The sequence below is a fragment of the Podarcis pityusensis genome (assembly GCF_964106645.2).
Source record: "Podarcis pityusensis genome assembly, chromosome: 13".
NCBI classification, from domain to species: Eukaryota; Metazoa; Chordata; class Lepidosauria; order Squamata; family Lacertidae; genus Podarcis; species Podarcis pityusensis.
This window is the reverse complement of record NC_138038.1, coordinates 54472259-54493473: the sequence shown is the minus strand read 5'-3', so window position 1 is coordinate 54493473 and position 21215 is coordinate 54472259. Positions and strand designations below refer to the sequence as shown.

General features: G+C 50.9%; 1 protein-coding gene across 8 annotated transcripts in view; it reads left to right on the top strand.

The window, feature by feature from the left end:
* MINK1 (misshapen like kinase 1) overlaps positions 1 to 21215 on the top strand; it is a 65299-nt gene that overhangs the window by 12563 nt on the left and 31521 nt on the right. For all 8 annotated transcript variants that reach the window (XM_080979610.1, XM_080979609.1, XM_080979607.1 and 5 more), the window contains exons 2-8: positions 6683 to 6748; positions 11145 to 11201; positions 11428 to 11553; positions 17125 to 17235; positions 17395 to 17485; positions 18472 to 18602; positions 20585 to 20639. In XM_080979610.1, the coding sequence (XP_080835736.1) occupies positions 6683 to 6748; positions 11145 to 11201; positions 11428 to 11553; positions 17125 to 17235; positions 17395 to 17485; positions 18472 to 18602; positions 20585 to 20639 (637 nt within the window). The remainder of the gene's footprint in view (positions 1 to 6682; positions 6749 to 11144; positions 11202 to 11427; positions 11554 to 17124; positions 17236 to 17394; positions 17486 to 18471; positions 18603 to 20584; positions 20640 to 21215) is intronic.

The window sequence follows — 21215 nt, the reverse complement described above, 5'->3', positions numbered from 1 at the left end:
GCAGGTGATTTGTAATTAAAAGGCAGACGGGAAGCCTCTGAGCAGAGCACTAGGGCAGCGCTTCTCCCGCCCCCCTTGCCCCCCCCTGCACTGAACACCAGGCAGCAAGGCCAGGGAGACCCTGGCAGTGTGCAATGGGGGGAGAGCAGAAGAGAGGGAGGAGCTGGGCCTTGGCAGGGGGACAGGAGACCCTGAGCTGACGCAGAGGAAGGCCGCCCCGAAATGTGCCCCTTGGCCAAATCGGGAGGGAGCAGCGCCAGGGTTCAAAAACCCACTCGGCTGCCCTGGTGCCCACTGGGTGTGACCTTGTGAGCCAGTCTCTGCCCCTCTCAGTCTAGCCTACCTCACAGGGTTGTTGCAGGGATTACTTGAGGATGGCGGAGAACCGTGTAAGCTGACTTGAGCTCCATGGAGAACAAGTTGACATATAAATGCAACAAGTCAGCAGTAAATAAATAGGAGGAGTTCAGACCAAAGTGTGTGGGGGAGGGTCCACTCAGTCCAGTATCCTGTTCCTTGCAGATGCCCCCATGGGAAGCCCACTGGTGGGTGTCCTGGGCGCAACTGCCGTGGTCTCCACACGCCACCCCCCATGCCCCACTCTTGCTCTGGGGCTCAGAGGTGCTGCCTGACACTCACCCTGGAGGTTGTGCACCGCTGGAGATCTGCCGGGGGGGGGGAATGTGCCCATTTCGCAGGAGCTGCCACTGTGCAGCGCAAAGGGCTGCAGCAGTGTGAGAGGGTTAGTTTGTCACCCCCAGGTTCAGCCAGCCCCTCCCTTGGGTCACTGTTTTTTGGGGTGCGCTGCTCTTCGTGAACAGTTGCTGTGCCACCTGCACGCTGGGGCTTTTTCGCTTGATTTCCCTCTGTGCCACAAGCAGGCTCCGTTCTGGTTTCCAGGTGAGGGCGGCTGCTGATGCCGCAGGGAGCCCTCCTCCTCCTCCTGGCGCATGGCGTGGGCAGGGCCTGTGGAGAGAGCTGTGCCAGTGGGCGGCTGTTTCTGCTCGTCCATTTTCTCCCTTTCTTTCCCTTCCTGCCTCTCCCCGCCGCCTGACTCACAGCCGCCCCCCCAAAACTCCCCCCCAAGTGCCAAGGAGCATTGAGCAGCCTCCCCCCTCCCCTTGTCTCGCCTCCCACGCCCCCCCTCTCCTCTGACCCCAAAGGGAGCAAGCGCCTTGTCCTGCCTCTGCTCCCCCCACACTTCCAACAGGTGTGCCCCACACAAACCACTCGCTTCCCTTTTCCTATGCAGATTGTGCCCCCTGACTAGGTGGCACCTCCCCTCCCCCACCCCGCCTCCTACAACCAAGAGACCCCGGAGTCCTGAGTTCCTGGGGAGAAGTTGGCGGTGGTGGTGGCAGGTGGCCGGAGAGATTTGCTGCTTCTGGCTTCCTTCCCAAGTCAAGCCTTGTGACGGACTTTGCTGGGAGGCATGGAATCCGAGGGAGGCTGAGAGCCGGATCAGAAAAGGGTCTCTTTGTCCTGCGGGGGGTGGGGGGCCACGGCCAGGAGCCACGCGCTGGATTTGGCAGGCTGGGGAAGGAGGGAGGTGGGGGTTAGAGGCCCACCACCAAGAGAACCGGAAGGTGACTGGCTCCTTCCCCAGTGCGAGAGGGAGTCCTGCGTGCCACCTTGGAGCAAAGAATGCTGGGAAGGGGGTGTGGGCTGAAAGCCAGGACCCCCATAGAACCTCTGTGAAGAAAGGGGAGTCATGCCTAGCCTGGGGGGCGGGGATACTTGGGCTTCACACAGTGCCCAGTTAACTTGTGGAACTCGTTGGTTCTTCCTTTTTCCGGAAAGCTATTCGCTTCTTGAAAAGGGGCTGCCTTCTGCGCCTCCCAGCAACCCAGTTTCCTGGTCCTCCTTGTCGGAAACTGGGGCAGGGTAGAGGTAGACTTGCAGACTCTTGGCACGCAGTGAAACAAAAGCAGCACCTTTAACTGGGGCACCTCTTCCCTCGGTTGGCAACTCGGTCAGGCAAGCCTCCAGGAGGGACTTGCCCTTGCCTTGGCAACCCACACACCCCAGCGCACGGGGATGTTTGTACCTTGGACTGGGCGTGCGTCGTGGGCGTTGGGTGGGGAAATAGCACGGCTTGGTTCTTGAGCTGTTGGGAGGTGGACTCCTAAGACTCAAGCACCGCGGTGACCCCTCTAGTGCAGCTTGCAGGATGGGAAACCCTCAAGCAGTTGCTGAGCGCAAGAGCGGCTCTCCCCTCCCGCGATTTCCTGCAGATGGAATTCAGAAGCACCCGTGGAAGCAGAGCAGAGCCATCTTGGCTGGCAGCTATCAATCACCCTCCCTCCCTCCATGGATTTGTCCCATCCTCTTTTAGAGCCATCCAGGTGGCTGGCCATCCCTGCCTCCAATGGCAGGCAGTTCCATAGCCTAACTTTGTGCTGTGCGAAGAAGGAGTTTCTTCTGTCTGTCTGAACTATTCCAGCACTCAGCAGCCTTGAGTGAAGAGAGGAGAGGGCCATGGAAGGCTCCCAGCCACGATGGCTCTGCTGTCTGAGACATCGGTGCTTCTGAAGACCAGTCGCCTGAAACCACAGGAGGCGAGAGTTGCTCTTGTGCCCGAATCCTGCTTGTGGACTTCCCATAATGGGCATCTGGTTGGGCCCTGTGAGAACAGGCCAGAGCCATGGGCCTGATCCATATGTTCATATGGCCTTTGGCTTGGAATCAGTTTGATTCCCTCCCCCTCTTTCTTTTTTCCTTTCTCCTTCTGTGTTGGAACTCCTATTTGGGGACTTCCCTGGCTTTTTTCTGGCCCACGTAGGACCAGTCTGGATAGTTAGCCTTCGTGAAGACTTGACGTTTTCATCCCCAAAAAAGTTTTTGATTGAGTTTCCACTGAAATGAGGTTGCATTTTAATGTTGAATTTTAATCTTGTTTTTTAAGCTGTATTTCAATCAATTGTTTTTATATCTGGTGTTAGCCGCCCTGAGCCCGGCCTTGGCTGGGGAGGGCGGGGTATAAATAAAATTTATTATTATTATTGGCAGTCCCTGAGTTATAGTGCTAGATAAGATGCTACAATGGCAGCTGTATTCGGGAGGGGCGTTAAGCCCTCGCAGAGGTGCAGGGAGGTGTGTGCTAAACCCTCAGAGGGATCCGTACATGCCTGTCACCCACACCTGCCTGTGGGACGTCCGTCTGGCCGTGTCCTCCCCCTGCAGGGTTCTGCAGCTGCTGTTTTGGGCTTCTTAGTTCCAGTTCCCCTGTGGATGGAAGGAGAGGGGATTTTTCTACCTGGCCCAGATTCAGTAGCAGGCACAGAACATTTCGCAACAGCCTGGTTCACCTTGTGTTGCCGCCGAAGACTTTGCGCTGGCGGCGGCACTCCCCTTCTCAAACCCTGCAGTTCTTACAACGCAGCACAGGACTGGGTTTATCTTTTCAACCGGGAACCGGAACCCTGTTTAACTCCTGCTATTGTTGCCCTCTCACTTGCCCCAGCCAAGAAGGCCAGCGGCCAAACAGCCTTCCACTCACGAGGCGGGAAACGCTAGCCATCCCCTGAAGACCCAGCTGTCTCAGCAAGCGTGTTCTGTTCTGTTATTTATCGATACTTTATCAATACTTGGCTGAACGTTTTGTTGATGGCTTCTGTTTTCAACCGATGTCTTTCCTTGCAATTTTTGGTTTAAAATGCTGCGTAAAAGCTATAGAACTCCCTTTTGCAAGAGGCAGCAGCAATGGCCACCAACTTAAAGGACCCCTGACCATTAGGTCTGGTTGTGGCCGACTCTGGGGTTGCGGCGCTCATCTCGCTTTATTGGCCGAGGGAGCCGGCGTACAGCTTCCGGGTCATGTGGCCAGCATGACTAAGCCGCTTCTGGCGAACCAGAGCAGCACACGGAAACGCCGTTTACCTTCCCGCCGGAGTGGTACCTATTTATCTACCGTACTTGAACTTTGACGTGCAGGAGCAGGTACCGAGCATCGGGACTTCACCCCGTCGCGGACTTCTGATCAGCAAGCCCAAGAGGCTCAGTGGTTTAACCCATAGCACTTTAAAAGAGGATTAGGCAAATTCATGGAGGAGGAGGAGGGAGCTATGGAGGTCTGCTAGCCTCATTGGCTCTGCTCTGCGTCCACAGCTGGAGGCAGAAATGCTTCTGAACACCAGTTAGTTGGAACCACAGGATGGGAGAGAGTTGCTCTTGCGCTCAAATCCTGCTTGCAGGTTTCCCTGCAGGCAACTGTTCCGCCCCTGTGAGGACAGGAAGCTGCGCCGGGTCTTCTCACATTCCTTTTTTCTTTAAAAAAAACAAAACCACCTTAACACATTTCATGCAAACCACTTAGGGATTTTGCCTATGAGGCGGTACATAAATATTGGCAGCGGTGGCGGGGATTGTCTTCACCTTTGCAATAATGAGCTTGTGAGGCAGGTCTCTCCACAAAGAGGAAACCGAGGCACCCTCTCCCTGGTGCCTGCACACAGAGCCTCAGCCGGTTGTAATCCTACCCCGTCCTCCCGGCATCGGAAGCAGCCCCCCCCCTCCATCTGCTTTCCAAGGAGGCGGCTGGCGCTGGGCCACAGGTGCTGCGGGGCTGCTGCACTCCTGAAACCAGAGGAGGAGGAGGAGAGCGGCAGTCAAGGTATCCCATTGCACCCAGCAGCTGCTGCTGGCTGGCCTGGCCCCTGTCCCACTCTGGGATCTCCTCTCCAGGCTGGCTTTCGGCCTCCTCTCGCTCAAGAAGCTCACGGATCTCTCTCTCTCCTTGGCGGGTGTTCACTTGGGGTCTCCTGGCCAAGGGCTGCCTGGCCACCGTGAGCTAGCAAGGTCCTTGAGCTCCCGCCAAGCCTCACCTCAAAAAGGGCATTTGCAGAGTTGGAGAAGGCTCTGAAAAGAGCCACCAGAACGAAAGGGGTGCAGCGTTTGGGGCCCTTTAGCTTAGAGGGAAGGCAAGTAAGGGGCAGCAAGATAGAAGTGTGTGAAATTGTGTGTAGCATTTTTATTTTTATTTTGAATTAGATTCCTACACCATCAAAAGATGTTAGGGCGATTCACAAGATAAAAGCACGAATACATAATTAAAGCAGAAATAGCAAAGCAGTACCTCCCTTATCTCATAGCAGGGAGAAAGTGGATAGAGAAAGGCTTTTCTGGGGCAATCCAGACAGACAGGCAGGGTACAAATAACAAAATTGTCATTAAATTTATTTAAAACTATTCTCCTCCCTCTCTCATAATGCCAGAATTTGTGGGCACCCAAATGAAGCTGAATAGTGGAAGTTTCGGGGCAGATAAAAGGAAGTTCTCCTTCACGCAGCGCAGAGTTAAACTGGGGAACTCACTTCCACTGGAAGAGGCAGCACGTGCCTCTGAATCCCAGTTTCTGGAAACGGCAGACAGGGAGGAGAGTGGCTCTTGTGCTTCGCCTTAAGGGCATCTGCCTGGCCCCTGTGAGAACAGGATCCTGCACCAGACGGGCCATGGCCCTGATCCGGCAGGCTCTTCACATGTTCCTAAGCTCCTCCGGGGGGAGGGGGTCCTCCTTCCCCTCCCCTCACTGCCGTGAAGGGGCTGCTGTCTTCAGTTGAGATGGAGGAATGGCGCCCCGTTTAGGTGCACCTTCCTCAAGGTGTTTCGGCCGAAGGTCTTTCTCAGATCTGGATCTGGCCCTCAGAGACGGAAGCGGCTCTTCCTTGCAGATCTCCCCCCCCACACACCCTAATGAGAAGCTATTAATACTGGCCTCCAGGGATGTGTCCCACTGTCGGAGCATAGCCCAGATAGGGGAGGGCGGTCCTGCAAGGGTCCCAGAGGTGTGGCGCTGGGCCCAGGGCAGCTGCCTTCTTGGGGGCGGGTGGGGGGAAGCCGTGGCAGGGCTGGACGTGCCCAATGGAGGGGGGCAGCGGCCTCTGAACCATTTCCCCAGGGGGACTTGCCTCCGTGTGCTGAGGTCAGGCACGAGTATCATAAGAACATCACCACCATCATCTATTTATTTACTTAAATTCGTATACCTAAGCGGCCTAGGACCCTCGTACCTACGGGACTGCTTCTCCTGGTACGTCCCTCGGAGGACCTTTCGGTCTCCAAACAAAAACATCTTGGAGGTCTCGGGCCACAGGGAGGTTAGGCTGGCCTCAACCAGAGCCAGGGCCTTTTCGGCCGTGGCCCCGATCTGGTGGAACGCTCTGCCACAAGAGACCAGGGCCCTGCGGGACTTGACATCTTTCCGCAGGGCCTGCAAGACAGAGCTGTTCCACCAGGCCTTTGGCCGAGGCACAGTCTGAATGTCTGAATGGCAATCCTCACAGAACTCTAGCACAATGGTTGCCATTAATTTGACTTGAATTGATTTTAGAATGAATTTATTTTAGAATGCTGTGTTACTTTTATTGTTGTTAGCCGCTCTGAGCCTGGCTTTGGCTGGGGAGGGCGGGATATAAATAAAAATTTATTATTATTAGTAGTAGTAGTATTATTATACTTCCCCATAGCCACAGGTCTCAGTGTGTTTCACAGGATAAAATCGCAATATAAAATCACAAAATACATGATCAAAACAAAAGCAACCCAATTAACAACACCCCCCCAACACATTTTAGATGGGCATTGGGTGTCAGTCAACCAAAGGTTTGGTTGAACAGGAAAGTTTTTGCCTGGAGTCTGAATATATGCAATGAATCTTAACACCCCCACCCCTCTCCCTCCACAGGATCCTGCTGGAATATTTGAACTGGTGGAGGTGGTCGGCAATGGAACGTATGGACAGGTGTACAAGGTAAGCAGGGAGGGACCCTCCAATGTCTGCTTTTAAACCTCCAAGGAAAGAGAGTCCACAACCTTTCGTGGGAGTCTCTTCCACTGGCCCTCACTGTCAGAAAGTTCTTCCTGATGGCTTAGTCGGAATCTCCTTTCTTGTATATTGAAGCCTCTAGTTTGAGTCCTACCCTCTGGAGCAGGAGAAAAACAAGCTTCCTTCCTCTTCCATGGGGCAGCCCTTGAGATATTAGAAGATCGCTATCCTGTCTCCTCTCAGTCTCCACCTTCCCAGGCTGAGCATACCCAACTCCCTCGACCGTTCCTCATAAGGCTTGGTTCCCAGAGCCTTCATCACCTTGGCTGCCCTCCTCTGCACACCTTCCAGCTTGTCAACATCCTTTTGGAATTGTGGTGCCCAGAACTGGACACAGGACTCCAGGTGTGGTTCTGATCAAGGCAGAACGGAGCGGCACTATTCCTTCCCTTGATCTGAGCACCAGACTTCTGTGGACGCAGCCTAAAATACCATTTGCCTTTTTTGCCGCTGCATCACACCATCGGCTCTTTTAAGCATCCTTACCTGCTCCAGGGGTGCTTAGGACTTGGCACCTTCAAATCGCCACGTAGCCCAAGTGGGAAGGACTCCCAGGGGCCCTTTGGTTGACACCCACCCCTGTGGGGCAGGACCCTTTCTTTCCCCCCCGTTCCCTATATCAGCCCTGCAGCCAAGTTCCCAAGAGGCCAGGTGCAAAGAGGGAGCGTTGGGGATGGGGCCCCCAGGCCCGTTTCCTGCATCCGAGCTTAGTGAGCGTGCTTTTGAGCGTGTGCAGAGGGCGTTCCCCTCACTGCTGAGCTGCCCCCGACAGCCGGTCCTAGGGTGGGACTGGGAGGCTGTGTGTGCAGAGGTCCGTTTTCCAGGCTTGCAGAGCTTCTCTCCTGAGCAGTGCAGCCTTGCTGTCCCTGCAGTCGCTGCATCCTTGTTCCTATGGGAACCAGCCGTCGGCACGTTTTCCCTCTGCAAGCTCCCCACCCCAATTTCTCGAATTCAGTCCATGTGTGTGTACACACACACACACACACAAATGAACACCTGGAGGGACAAGAGCGGGAGAGCGAACTGCTTGTTTCCCTGGGCCCCCTCCCCTCCATCAGGGCAGGAAGGCCTTGTCAAAAGCGGAGGCAAGGAAGGGGGGGAGTCGGAGGCTGCCCCTCCCCTCCGTCCCCCACCTTGCCATGCCTTTCCCTTTGAACACACCGCCTGACAGGTTGGGGAAGGGAGTCTGCCTGTGATCTTGGCAACGCTGATCTCTCCCTCTGGCTGCTCTTTCCCTTTGACGGCAAACCTGTTTTCTAGGGTGGGTGGGTGTGTCTGTGCGAGGGGTGGGTGGGCTTCAGTCAGGCTGTCTGGAAGCAAAGAGGACAGGTGGTGCTTCCGGCAGACGTAGCCCACCTTCAAAGAGGATTTGCACAGACACTTCCCCCCCCCCCAAGATCCTCCACCTGGAGAACCCGGCCATTTGCGGGGCCAAAAGATCTCTGTTCTCTCTCTTCCCACCCAGAGTTTTGAAACAGGAAAAGCCAGGCACTCCTGCGCAAACTAAGCCAGGACGCAGTTCTTATTCCCCACTTCTCTTGCAAAAACCTAAGCCCAGGCTGCCGTCCTCCTCTGGGTCACCTGGCCCTTGGGTAGCAGCAGGTGAGGCATTGCCAACTGACCTCCGTCTCTCCCGTCTCCCCCTCTCTCCACGCCCAGGAGAGGCTCAGAGGGTGTACCAGATCATTCTGTTCGCACAGCAGCGATTTTTATTTTATTTGGGGAGGGATGGGGGAAAGAGAAGAGAGGCTTTTCAGTGCCTCTCTGAAAGGAAGAGGGAGGCGGTTGCCAGGCAACGGCTGCCCACGCGTGAGGCTGCATGGCACCACAGACAATGCCAGCACATGGCTGAGGGCAAGCGGGGAAGTGGCGGTGGGGGGGGTGGAGAGGGAGAGGCTTTGCAGAAACGCTTCACAGCTCTCCCTGTCCTTCTCCCCAGCCCCCAATAGTGCTCAAATAGCCCCCACATGGCGATGGAGGAGACGCCAGGGGGACTGGATGGGGCCGTGGAGGATGCCAACACGTGTGGGGTGTGAAGGAGGCCTGTAGGGTGTGCTTGTGGATGTGGTGAAAGGTCCTAGCAGGGCAGTAAGCCACAAAAACTGGTAGAGTGGGGGGGGAAGGCTGTATTTCTGCATTGCAGGGGGTTGGACTGGATAAGCCTTGGCATCCCTTCCAAGTCTACAGTTCTGTGATTCTTCCCCTTTGCCCTCCCCAGTAAAGTATTAGCCCCCCAAGGTTTGTCCTTCAAATAGCGTGTGTGCACCATATCTCATGTGGGGTGTGGCTTACCTCCCCCCCCCCCATATTTGATTCAGCTTGGCACCCCTGTTTCCACCACCCCACTGTCCTTTCTGCTACTGGTGAAGATCTGGGTGCTTTGACGGGCCCTTCTGCTCTGTGGGTCTCTGACCTGCCCTCAAAGTTGCCCATTGGTGCTTGGGATCACAGGGGTCATTGCAGGCCCCTGCCCCATGACCTGCATCCCCTCCCTCCCTCTAGCTTGCTGTCTGTTGTCTTCAAGCTCGGTCTCTTTCCCTCCCCCCTCCTCTTATGCAACTTGGGGCAGTACCGCTCAGTTGGCAGAGCGTGAGGCTATAAGAGGAATTTGCCGGCTGAGGCCAGTGCCCCGTTTGGCTCACAGGGGCTGAACAGCAGCCTGTGGAGAACCTGCATGCGGGACCCAGGCATAAGACAACCTGGCGAGGCAGCAATAAAACGGCTGGCACATTTGCAAAGCTAAGCAGGGTCTGGTATGGTTTCAGATTGAATGGGAGACCATGCGTCGAGATTCCTGCATTGCAGGGGGTTGGACTAGATGACCGGGGGGGGGGTCCCTTTCAACTCTTACGATTCTCTGGACGCCCAGAAACTGGTACTCGGAAGCATTGCTGCCTCTGACTGCTTGGCATGCAGAAGGTCCCAGGTTCACTCCCCAGTGGCGGCATCTCCTGGCAGGGCTGGGAGAGACCCCCTGTTTGAAGCCCCACAGCGTAGCTGCTGCCAGCCAGTGTAGACAGCACAGAGTAAGGTGCCTCCCAGGGTCTGACTCCACACAAGGCTGCTTTTAAGGTTCATTATGTGCAATCCCACCCCCCACTTTATCTTCTCAACAACCAGCAGAGATGCTTAAGTACATCAGGTTCACCCTGCAAGCTTTGTGGCTCAGGGGGATTTGGAGCCAGAGACCCCCGAGCCTGATGAGTTTGAGCTCATCTAGCCTCGCCCCCCTGCAATCAGCGGTCATGTCTTGCCCTCTGACCGGCAATTTGTGTCTCCCCCTGACCCACAACGGCTGAGCTTGCGGGGCGAGGCATACAGTTCGAGACTCCTGGAACTGTGGAGTTGGAAGGGACCCCCAGAGGCCATCTAGTCCAACCCCCTGCCATGCAGGCGTCGCAGCTAAGGAATCCTTGACAGGTGGCCCCCCCTACCCTTGCTTAAAAGCCTCCACTGAAGCAGAGTCTGCCCCCTCCTGAGGGAGTCCGTTGCGCCGTTGCGCAGCTCTTGCCTTCAGAAAGTTCCTCCTGATGTTCAGTCAGAATCACCTTGCTTGCTATTTGAATCCGTTGGTTCGGGTCCTCCCCTCCGGGGCAGCAGGAAACAAGGTGGCTCCCTCTTCCATGGGGCAGCCCTTGAGATACCTGAAGATGGCCATCGTGTCTTCTCTCCGCCTCCTCTTTCCTGGGTGAAGCATCCCCAACTCCCTCAACTGTTCCTCTTAAGGCTTGCTTTCCAGACCATGTCCTTCTCTTTGTGGAAGGACCTCTCTGCTTGGGGGTGTTGAGGGGTCTGTCCTGTGTATGTGTGTGTGTGTGTGTGTGTGTGTGTGTGCGCCTTGGGGCTTGGTTTCTGCTCCCTTTCCTGTCCTTGGATAATTTGCTAATTTTTTTTCATTACAAACTATTTGTTTTAATATCTCTTCCTTTTTCCTCTCTCTTGTTCCTTTTTGAATTGAATTCTGCTGTATCCAAAATCCACAGAAACTGCAAACTGGCTTGGTGTGATGCTCCCTTTCCTGTCCTGATGAGTCCCAGCCATCCTTTTCAGCCCCTCCATTTTGGGGGGGGGGGTGTCTGATCAGGCAGAGGGGCTTCGCTTGGCCAGGCCTCTGGCTCCCTCTGCCGGGCCCGCGCTGCAAGGATCTGGGGAGTGAAGCCCTTCACAAACACACCCCACCGCCCCAAGTACATAGGGCTATCCACGCTTCCCAGCCAAAACCAATCAGGTCTCTGCCCCCCAGGCGCTTGCAGTCTAAAAGCAGAGCAACCCAGAGAGGTCCGTGTTGACATTGCCTCCTTGTCTTCTCTCTCCTTCTCAGGGTCGCCATGTCAAGACGGGGCAGTTGGCCGCTATCAAAGTCATGGACGTGACGGAGGTACAGTACAGCAGGAGGGGGCTTGGGGGTGCTCGGTTGGCCTCCCCCCACCCCATTTCTCGGCCGGGCTGCCAGCTGGGGGGGAAGGCGCAGGCCAGGAAATGACCACGCCCGCTCTGGCAGCAGCCCTAGCAAAGGGTGGCTGTTCTTGAGATAATTCTGAGTGGGGGGGTGTGGCTCTGGCCTCCTCTTGACACCACCTCTCCCTCCCCCCCCCAAAAAAAAGGACGAAGAGGAAGAGATCAAGCAAGAGATCAACATGCTGAAGAAGTACTCTCACCACCGCAACATCGCCACTTACTACGGGGCCTTCATTAAGAAGAGTCCCCCCGGGAATGACGACCAGCTCTGGGTAAGGAGGAGGGGGAAGTGAGGCTCAGGGGGTGGAGTTGGGAGGGGTCTGCTGGAGCCCAGGACCCCCTTAGGAAACCCTTGCATCTGCAAGGCTGTGACTGGCCCCTGGGGGAGTCCTGGGGGACACCTTTTGGGGTCTGTGTGTAAGTATCTTGATTTTTTTTGTGCTGCTTGTTTCTGTTCTGTTCTTTTTTTTTTTTAAATAGTATTTATTAAGGTTTTAAGTTTACAAAAAGGCAAAAGAAAACAGAAAAAACACAAAATTAAACAATAACAAAACAACACATCACAATAAAAAAACAGAAAAATAAGAACACTTAAAAACACAAAAAAACAAAAAAAAGACAAATCGAACCTTCCCATAACTTATCTTTCATTTTTTTTATAAGATATTTATTGAAATTTTCAAAATATTACAAAATAAGAATAATAAAAAAAGAAAAATACAAATAAAAATAGTTAAAAACAACTCAATCTTTCCATTACTTATTTTTCATTAGCTTGTTTCCCGGACCTCCTCACGCCTCCCTTTTTTGTATTCCAGTTCAGTTTGTTGGTTCAGCAAATCCTTCCCCTCTTTGTTTATCCAAATCTTAAATCTTAAAATATTGTAACGTTAAATTTTTACCTGTTAGTAAACCATTTTTCATATTCCCTTATAGTATTACAGCTAGAAACCACTTACTTTCTATCCAACATCATTCTAACCTTCATTAATTTTACAATATTTCTGTAAATAGGCTTTAAATTTCTTCCAATCTTCTTCCACCGACTCTTCTCCCTGGTCTCGGATTCTGCCTGTCATTTCTGCCAGTTCCATATAGTCCATCACCTTCATCTGCCATTCTTCCAGAGTGGGTAGATCTTGTGTCTTCCAATACTTTGCAATGAGTATTCTTGCTGCTGTTGTGGCATACATAAAAAAAGTTCTGTCCTTCTTTGGCACCAATTGGCCTACAATGCCCAGGAGAAAGGCCTCTGGTTTCTTCAGAAAGGTATATTTAAATACCTTTTTCATTTCGTTATATATCATTTCCCAGAAAGCCTTAATCCTTGGGCACGTCCACCAAAGGTGAAAGAATGTACCTTCAGTTTCTTTACATTTCCAACATTTATTATCAGGCAAATGATAAATTTTTGCAAGCTTGACTGAGGTCATGTACCACCTGTATATCATTTTCATAATATTCTCTCTTAAGGCATTGCATGCCGTAAACTTCATACCTGTGGTCCATAACTGTTCCCAGTCAGCCATCATTATGTTATATCTTTCATTTGCTTGTTTCCCTGACCTCCTCACACTTCCCTTTATTCTAAGTCAATTATCCATTTCAGCAAATCCTTTCCCTCTCTTCAAAATTCTTATCCTGAAAATTTATCTTGATCTTAATATAAGTTTACTTTCCATCTTTTCACCAATTAACAGTCTATTTTTCTTAAATCTTTGATACATTTTTGCTAAAATCACATAGATTCATTCCAACATCATTCTAACATTCATTAATTTTACAATGTTTCTGTAAATAGTCTTTAAATTTCTTCCAATCTTCCTCCACCGACTCTTCTCCCTGGTCTCGGATTCTGCCAGTCATTTCCGCCAGTTCCATATAGTCTATCACCTTCATCTGCCATTCTTCCAGAGTGGGTAGATCTTGTGTCTTCCAGTACTTTGCAATAAGTATTCTTGCTGCTGTTGTGGCATACATAAAGAAAGTTCTGTCCTTCTTTGGCACCAATTGGCCGACTATGCCTAGGAGAAAGGCCTCTGGTTTCTTCAGAAAGGTATATTTAAATACCTTTTTCATTTCATTATAGATCATCTCCCAGAAAGCCTTAATCCTTGGGCATGTCCACCAAAGGTGAAAGAATGTACCTTCCGTCTCTTTACATTTCCAGCATTTATTATCGGGCAAGTGATAAATTTTTGCAAGCTTGACTGGTGTCATGTACCACCTGTATATCATTTTCATAATATTCTCTCTTAAGGCATTACATGCCGTGAACTTCATACCTGTGGTCCATAACTGTTCCCAGTCAGCCATCATAATGTTATGTCCAACATCTTGTGCCCATCTAATCATAACAGATTTCACCGTTTCATCCTGAGTATTCCATTTCAACAGCAAATTATACATTCTTGACAAATTCTTAGTTTTGGGGTCTAACAGTTCTGTTTCCAATTTTGATTTTTCCACCTGGAAGCCAAGTTTTTTATCCAAATTATATGCCTCCATTATCTGATAATAATGAAGCCAATCTCGCACTCTATTTTTTAATTTTTCAAAACTCTGCAGTTTTAATCTGTCTCCCTCTTGTTCCAAAATTTCCCAATATTTCGGCCATTTAGCCTCCATATTGAGCTTTTTCTGAGCCTTCGCTTCCATTGGTGACAGCCACCTTGGGGTTTTATTCTCCAGCAAATCCTTATATCTTATCCAAACATTAAACAGTGGTTTTCTGACAATATGGTTTTTAAACGCTTTATGTGCTTTGACCTTATCATGTTTCTGTTTTGTTCTGTTCTGCCCAGAGTGACGGGGGCAAGCCAGTCTGATGAGCGGCATATAGATAATAAATTATTATTATTTAAACCCCAAAAGCAAATTTACAAAAAAAAACAAAAAAACAATAAAATTATCAATGTGTGTTTGGGTATCTATTTATTTCGTGATGTGTTTTCACCGCTTGATTGCAACCCCCTCCAAAAAAAACAAACCCACCTCAAGGCAGTTTACAAAAACAGATAAAACAGTGAAATTTTCACTAAACAATTACAGTAATAGCAATCATTTAAGGCTTTTGAAAAGTTAAAATTAGCAATAGGCCAAAAACAGACTGAAGCCCATGCTGGCTTTCTGAATGTTTGGGCAGGCTTGTCTAAACCAGGACAAGTTTTGGGTACAGCGAAGGAGCCTTCCTGTTATCAAGAGGCGAAGTCTGTGGATGCTGCCGCGCTAAAATATCAAGTTCTTGCAAAAGCGGAACAGGGATTGTGTCACACCCTGCGACAGGGCCAGTTCTGCAGACCAAAGAGCTCAAGTGGGGTCTTTGGGATGTTGGTCAAGGGAGATCTTGGGGTGGGGAGAGGTGGGATGGCGACTTCTGGGTTAGCGCCATCGGCAATGGCGGAGTTCCTCTGACCGAGAGGAACCCGCTCCGTGAAAATCGGGTCTTGCCGCCGCGGCGAAGGCGGAGACCCTCTAAAAATCCCAGGCGGAGGAAGCCTGGGAACATGGGATTCGGCTGACACCAGGAGCGCCTCAGTGTATTCAGACTCTATGGAAGAGAACACTATACAGGGACTTCCGGGTCAGCGCCATCGGCAATGGCGGAGCTCCTCTGACCGAGAGGAACCCGCTCCGTGAAAATCGGGTCTTGCCGCGGCGGCGAAGGCGGAGACCCTTTAAAAATCCCAGGCAGAGGAAGCCTGGGAACGTGGGATTCGGCTGACACCAGGAGCGCCTCCCCTACTCGCAGGGAAACCCTTTTTCGGGGATCCGAAGCGACGTGGGGTGAGTGGCACGGTGTTTTGAATCAACCGCTACTTTTACGGAGTGAAGCCGCACAGCCGTTGCCGGAGAGCGCTGACCTTTTCCTGTGGACAGTTGGACTCTAAACAAGTACCCGTGAGTAGAATGGAAAATTGGATTAAGAAACATTTTAATTTGGCACTGAAGCGGGAAGGCTCTAAACAGGAAGTCCGCCTCCCATTTTTGTAAATAGATTGAAGCAAAAACTTTGTAAGCTAAAGTCTGGAAGGTCGTATATAAAGGTCTAAATTTCCTTCAGTTATTACCACCAAAACCCCTCTTGGAAGCAGGAGAAAAGGGGGGGAATTTTTGACTGTTTAAGCCTGCAGGAGAGAGAGTAAAGAAAGATAAATTTCCACCGTCTCAAACCTGGGAACGGGGTGTCAGAGACAGAAATTTATGGGGAAGTTCATCGACTGTGAATGGAACGTCTTTTGACAGATAGTTAAAAAAGAGGAACAAATTGACTCCAATGTTGCCTTTTGCATTCAAAAGAAACAAAATATTTGAAAAATGAAAGTAATTTTCTTTTGTTGGTTCTGCTTTCAAAAGATGGATACAAATAGGAATTGTCTCCTCTAGAGGGAGCTTGTTAATTTGTTGCTGGAGTCGATCTGGGGATTTCACAGCTGTAAGAATAGGATCGTGAGACCAGACTCTGACCTTGAATAAAAATGTGTTTAGAAGAAGCTTTGGTGCTTGATTTTTGCAAGACAAGCGCTTTGCTGGAGCAGATGCATGAGAAGATGGATTTGATGACTGTTGCAGTTAAAAACTTTGGACAAACGGCGAATACTCATATAGAAACCATTCAGGAACCAGCCCAGGAACTTGTTTTGACAGGGCAAGCGCAAGTGCAGAAGATAATGGAGGAGGTTGCTGTTGAACCTCAAGTAACACAAATGGAGAGATCCGAGGCCTTGCAGGAGTATAAGCCGCTGTTCTCGAAGTTTGAATCTGGAGTGGACCGGGGGGGGGGGTCTGGAGTTGTGAGGGCTCTTAATTTTGGAAGGACTTTGAAACATGCTTTTAAATACTTCCTGGATTACAGTGTTGACTGTGGGGAATGGGACTGTGGGGAATGGGCTGATCTGCTGAGGGGAGATGGAGATACTTTTGGATTGGAGTCCTCCCGAGACCTACCCCCCAATGAGAAAGGAAAGAAATTAAGAAAAAGAACAATAAAAGACAAAGTAAAGTGCAGGTATAAACAAGAAGAAGATCTGCAGAAGGGACATGGAAAAGACTTAAGAGCCTCAGACATAAGATCACCAGGTTGATGGACTAGATGGAATGGACAAGAAGGACTGACAATACCCGAGACCAGGAAAAAGAGACGTTGGATGAAGATTGGAAGAAAGTTTTTTTAAAAAAATTATTTTGAGAATTAGTGTAAAATTAATGAGTATTAGGAAAAATGTTGGAATGAAACTATTTGGCTTTAGTAGAAATGATATAAGGAGTTATGTACAAATAAGTATCAAGTTTTAAGTTTTAAGGTTTTTTTATGGTAAGATAAGGTTAAATAAATTAAGGTAAATTGAATGACAGAATATAGTGAAAGATGGAAAGGATTTGTTGAGTTAATTAAAAGGTTAGATCGTTAAGATAAATTATATAACAAAAATTGAGAAAGATGGAAAGAATTTGCTGAAACAATTAATTAAATTAGAATACAGAAAGGGAGGTGTGAGGAGGTCGATGAAACAAGTAAATGAAAGATAAAGATATGGAACATTGGATGTGTGTTTTAATCTTATTGTGGGTTTTTTGGTGTGTTTTTTGCTGTATTGTATTGTTTTTATGCTTTTCCTTTTATGTATTGTAATGTATGTTTTGTCAAATTTTTTGTTGTTTTCTTTTTCTCTTTTTTCTGTAATTCTTAAACTTTTAATAAATATCATTTAAAAAAAAGAGAGAGAGGTGGGATGGCATAGGGTGTTCCCCCTTTGCCTGCCCCTGCCTGGAAGGCTTCAGAGCTTCTCTTTCCCTGTCCCCCCCCCCCCCCACAACTGATCTGGTCTTTTGTCTCCCTGCAGCTGGTGATGGAGTTTTGTGGCGCAGGCTCCGTGACAGACCTGGTGAAGAACACCAAAGGCAACGCCCTGAAGGAGGACTGCATCGCCTACATCTGCCGGGAGATCCTCAGGGTGGGTGGGCAGAAAAGAGGATCTGCTGGAGGGGGGGCAGCCTTTGGGCAGCCGTGTGTGTGTGTGTGTGTGCGTGTGTGTGTGTGTGCTGCAGAAGCTGTGTCCTGGCTGGGGCACCGGGGACCCCCCCCCTCACGCCTGTCTTCTCTCTCCCTGCAGGGGCTGGCCCACCTCCATGCACACAAGGTCATCCACCGAGACATCAAGGGCCAGAACGTCCTCCTCACTGAGAACGCGGAGGTGAAGTTAGGTAGGTGAAGGGAAGATACACAACACCCCACCACCACCCACATTCATTCCTTCAGTCCCTGTCTGCATTTATTTGTTTCCCTGCCTTTATACCCCACCTTTTTCTCAAGGCAGCCTGAGCTGTGCCTCAGAGCAGTGCCAGCTGTCACTCGCCCAGAGCAGCCGTGGCAAAGGAACTCTTTGTTCTAATGGCAAGAGCGTGTTGGGCTACGTCCCGGGAGACCGGGTTCGGATCCGCACTCAGCCATGAAGCTCACTGGGTGACCTTGGAGTCAGTTGCTGCCTCTCAGCCTCGCCTACCTCACAGGGTTGTTGCGAGGACGAAAAGGGGAGAAGGGGAACCACTTACACCACCTTGAGCTCCTTGGAAGATAAAGGTGGTATTAAAATGTACAAATAATGAATCTCCATCTGGTCCGAGTGCCTTTCATGCCTCTGTGGGAATAATAATAATGGTAGTAGTAGTAGTAGTAATAATTATTATTATTTATACCCTGCCCATCTGGCTGGGTTTCCCCAGCCACTCTGGGGGCTCCCACCAGAATATTAAAAACATGACAAAACATTAAAAGCTTCCCTAGACAGGGCTGCCTTCAGATGTCTTCTAAAAGTCAGTTGTTTATTTCCTTGACATCTGGTGGGAGGGCATTCCACAGGGCAGGCACCACCACCGAGAAGGCCCTCTGCCTGGTTCCCTGTAACTTGGCTTCTTGCAGCGAGGGAACCACCAGAAGGCCCTCAGAGCTGGACCTCAGTGTCCGGGCAGAACGATGGGGGTGGAGACACTCCTTCAGGTATCCTGGGCCTTTGCGGCTGTTTAGGGCTTTCAAGGTCAGCACTGACACTTTGAATTGTGCTGGGAAATGTACAGCTTTTGCATGCCCTCCCCCCTGTGGATCCGGCCCGTGTCTGTGACGTGCCCCCTCCCCAGGAGCCAGGCAGCCGTTGCAACCAGCCAACTCTCCTGCTCTCTTCCCCCTCCTGCAGTTGACTTTGGGGTCAGCGCCCAGCTGGACCGTACGGTGGGGCGTCGGAACACGTTCATCGGCACCCCTTACTGGATGGCGCCAGAGGTGATCGCCTGCGACGAGAACCCGGACGCCACATACGACTACAGGGTAGGTGCCGCCTCCCCAAAGCTTGGAGTGCCTTCTTTCCTCCCCCCCCCCCACCGGCAGGAGCAGGGAAGATGTTCAAGGGACGCAGTCGGGTGCAAGAGGGTAAGCGGAGCCCTGTCTCCGGCTCCAGGCAGTCCACCCAGCCTAGCCCAGTCTGTCCTGACTGTGGCGACCCAGCTGCAGAGGCTGCTGCCCTGGGAGGAAAGATGGCAACGTTTGGGACTTTTCAGGGGGAAAGCGGGCGAGAGGCCACATGGCAGGAGTTTGCAAAACGATAGAAAAAGTGGATGGGGGGAAGTTTTCCTCCCTCTTGCGTACCGCCGGAACTTATGGGCCTCCAATGATGCTGAAGGTTGGAAGATTCAGGATAGATGAATGACTTTTCCATGCAGTGTGTCTTTAAACTATGGGATTCCCTCCGGCAAGGAACCGTGACACCCGCCATCCCGGGTGGCTTTGAAAGAAGCTTAGACAAATGCATGGAGGAGGAGAGGCCTGTTGGTGACTCTGTTCTGCCTCCAGAGTCAGAGGCAGCCATGTTTCTGAATCCCAGTGGCTAGAAACCCCAGGAGGGGAGAGCGTTGCTCCTGTACTTGCATCCTGCTTTCGTTTTAAATTATTTATTTATTAAATCCCCCCCCCCCAAATTAGAAATTAAACAAAGAACAATCATAACACTGTAAGCATGCTTATACAGTATACATATTTTCCAAAATGGAAACTAATAAAAATAAAAAGAAAGAAAAGGAAAAATAAAAGATGTAAAGAAAAAAGACAAAAGGAAAGAAAAAAAATACTGTATTTTTCACTCTATAAGACGCACTTTTCCCTCCTAAAAAGTAAGGGGAAATGTGTGTGCATCTTATGGAGCGAATGCAGGCTGCGCAGCTATCCCAGAAGCCAGAACAGCGAGAGGGATCAATGCGCAGCGCTCCCTCTCGCTGTTCTAGCTTCTGGCTTAGCCAGGCGCAACCTCTTCAGGGCAGCGGGGAGCCTTCATCCTGCTGCCCTGAAGAGGCTGCACAGCTATCCCAGAAGCCAGAACAGCGAGTGGGATCGCTGCACTCCCGCTTGCTGTTCTAGCTTCTGGCTTAGCCACGCTCTGTCCCTTCCCCCACCTCCCGGAGAAGCCCGCAAGAGCTGCGCTCCCATTCACGAGCCGCGAGGAGCGTGTGTGCAGCTCTTGGGGGCTTTTCCCCAAGGAGGGAGAAGGGCAGCCCGTCAATGACTGCAAGCGCCACACACACGCTCCATGCAGCTCATGAAAGGGAGTGCTGAGCAGAGCCCGGGATGCTTCCCAGGCTCTGCTCAGTGCTCCCTTTAAAGAATAATTTTTTTCTTGCATTCCCCCTCTAAAAACTAGCTGCTTCTTATGGAGCAAAAAATACAGTACTTTTCATAACCTGGAATGTTACTAAATGCTTGCTTCAAATACTGCAATATATAAATCTTAGTTAAAATATTATAAAAGGCTTCCATCGCAATCACCACACGTCTCTTAGTTGTCTTACTCGCATTTACATCTGTTCTTCAATCATTTCCCTGCTTTCGCGTTTCCCATTGAGGCATCCGGTCAACCCCTGTGAGAACAGGATGCTGGACTAGATGTGCTGCTGGCCTGATTCAGCACAAGCAGAATCCTGCAGCAGCTGGACCAGGAGGGCCCCAGGGTTCCCATCCAGTCCAGCACAGCCCCCCCTCCTAGTGGCCCATCAGATGCCCCCCCAGGGGGCAAAACCCCACAGGCAGCACCCCAAACACAGGAGCAGCCTCTCTCCCCTCCTGCGATTCCTAGAGACTGCCGTATGGTGAGGCAGGAGCAGGAGGATTTGGGGAGGCAAGGAGCAGAGGAAAGGCTTGCTGCTGCTCCTCCCCAGGCAAGGAAGGGGTGAGAAGGAGCAAGGAAGAGGACCAGGGCAGAACGACAGGGAAGGACGAGGCGTCTGCCTTTGCGACAACCTTTCTCCGCTTCCTCCCCGCAGAGTGACATCTGGTCCCTGGGGATCACCGCCATCGAGATGGCCGAGGGAGCGCCACGTGAGTGTCTTGAATTTATTACTTTGGTCACAGACCAGTTCCAGCCCACATACAATATCAAGGAAGTCATAAAATGCGATAGGGATACATTTGAATTTGCAATTAGGTATAACGGGGACGATACAGATACAGCAACAGTTAAAAAATATATAAATTAAAACTTAGTTACTAACATACAACCTAAAATTACCATTTAAAACCTTAATCCTTATGATAGCACAGCTTGTTCCCTAAGTTTTATGGCAGTCGCACAGAATTTGGCTACCCTTAACGTGATCTCAGGATCCTTGTCCTCTACCAGGGATTTTAGACATTGAAGTTCAGATTCATTTGGAGATTTCTGCATAGCAGGGGTAATAAATACCGAGCGTATATCCCCATAGGACTCGTGAGTGTCTGTGCGGCAAAGCGGGGTGGAGAGAGGGAGAGGCATGGTTGTGGCTTGAGGCAGGGATTGTCTGGTCTTGAACCCGGGGCCGGGGCAGGGCAGCAAGTAGCATCCTGTGGCTCCCTCAGGCCCAGGGATCCTGGCTCCTTGAGGAAGGCTGTCGCCGCGTGGGGCTGGGCATCCAACTC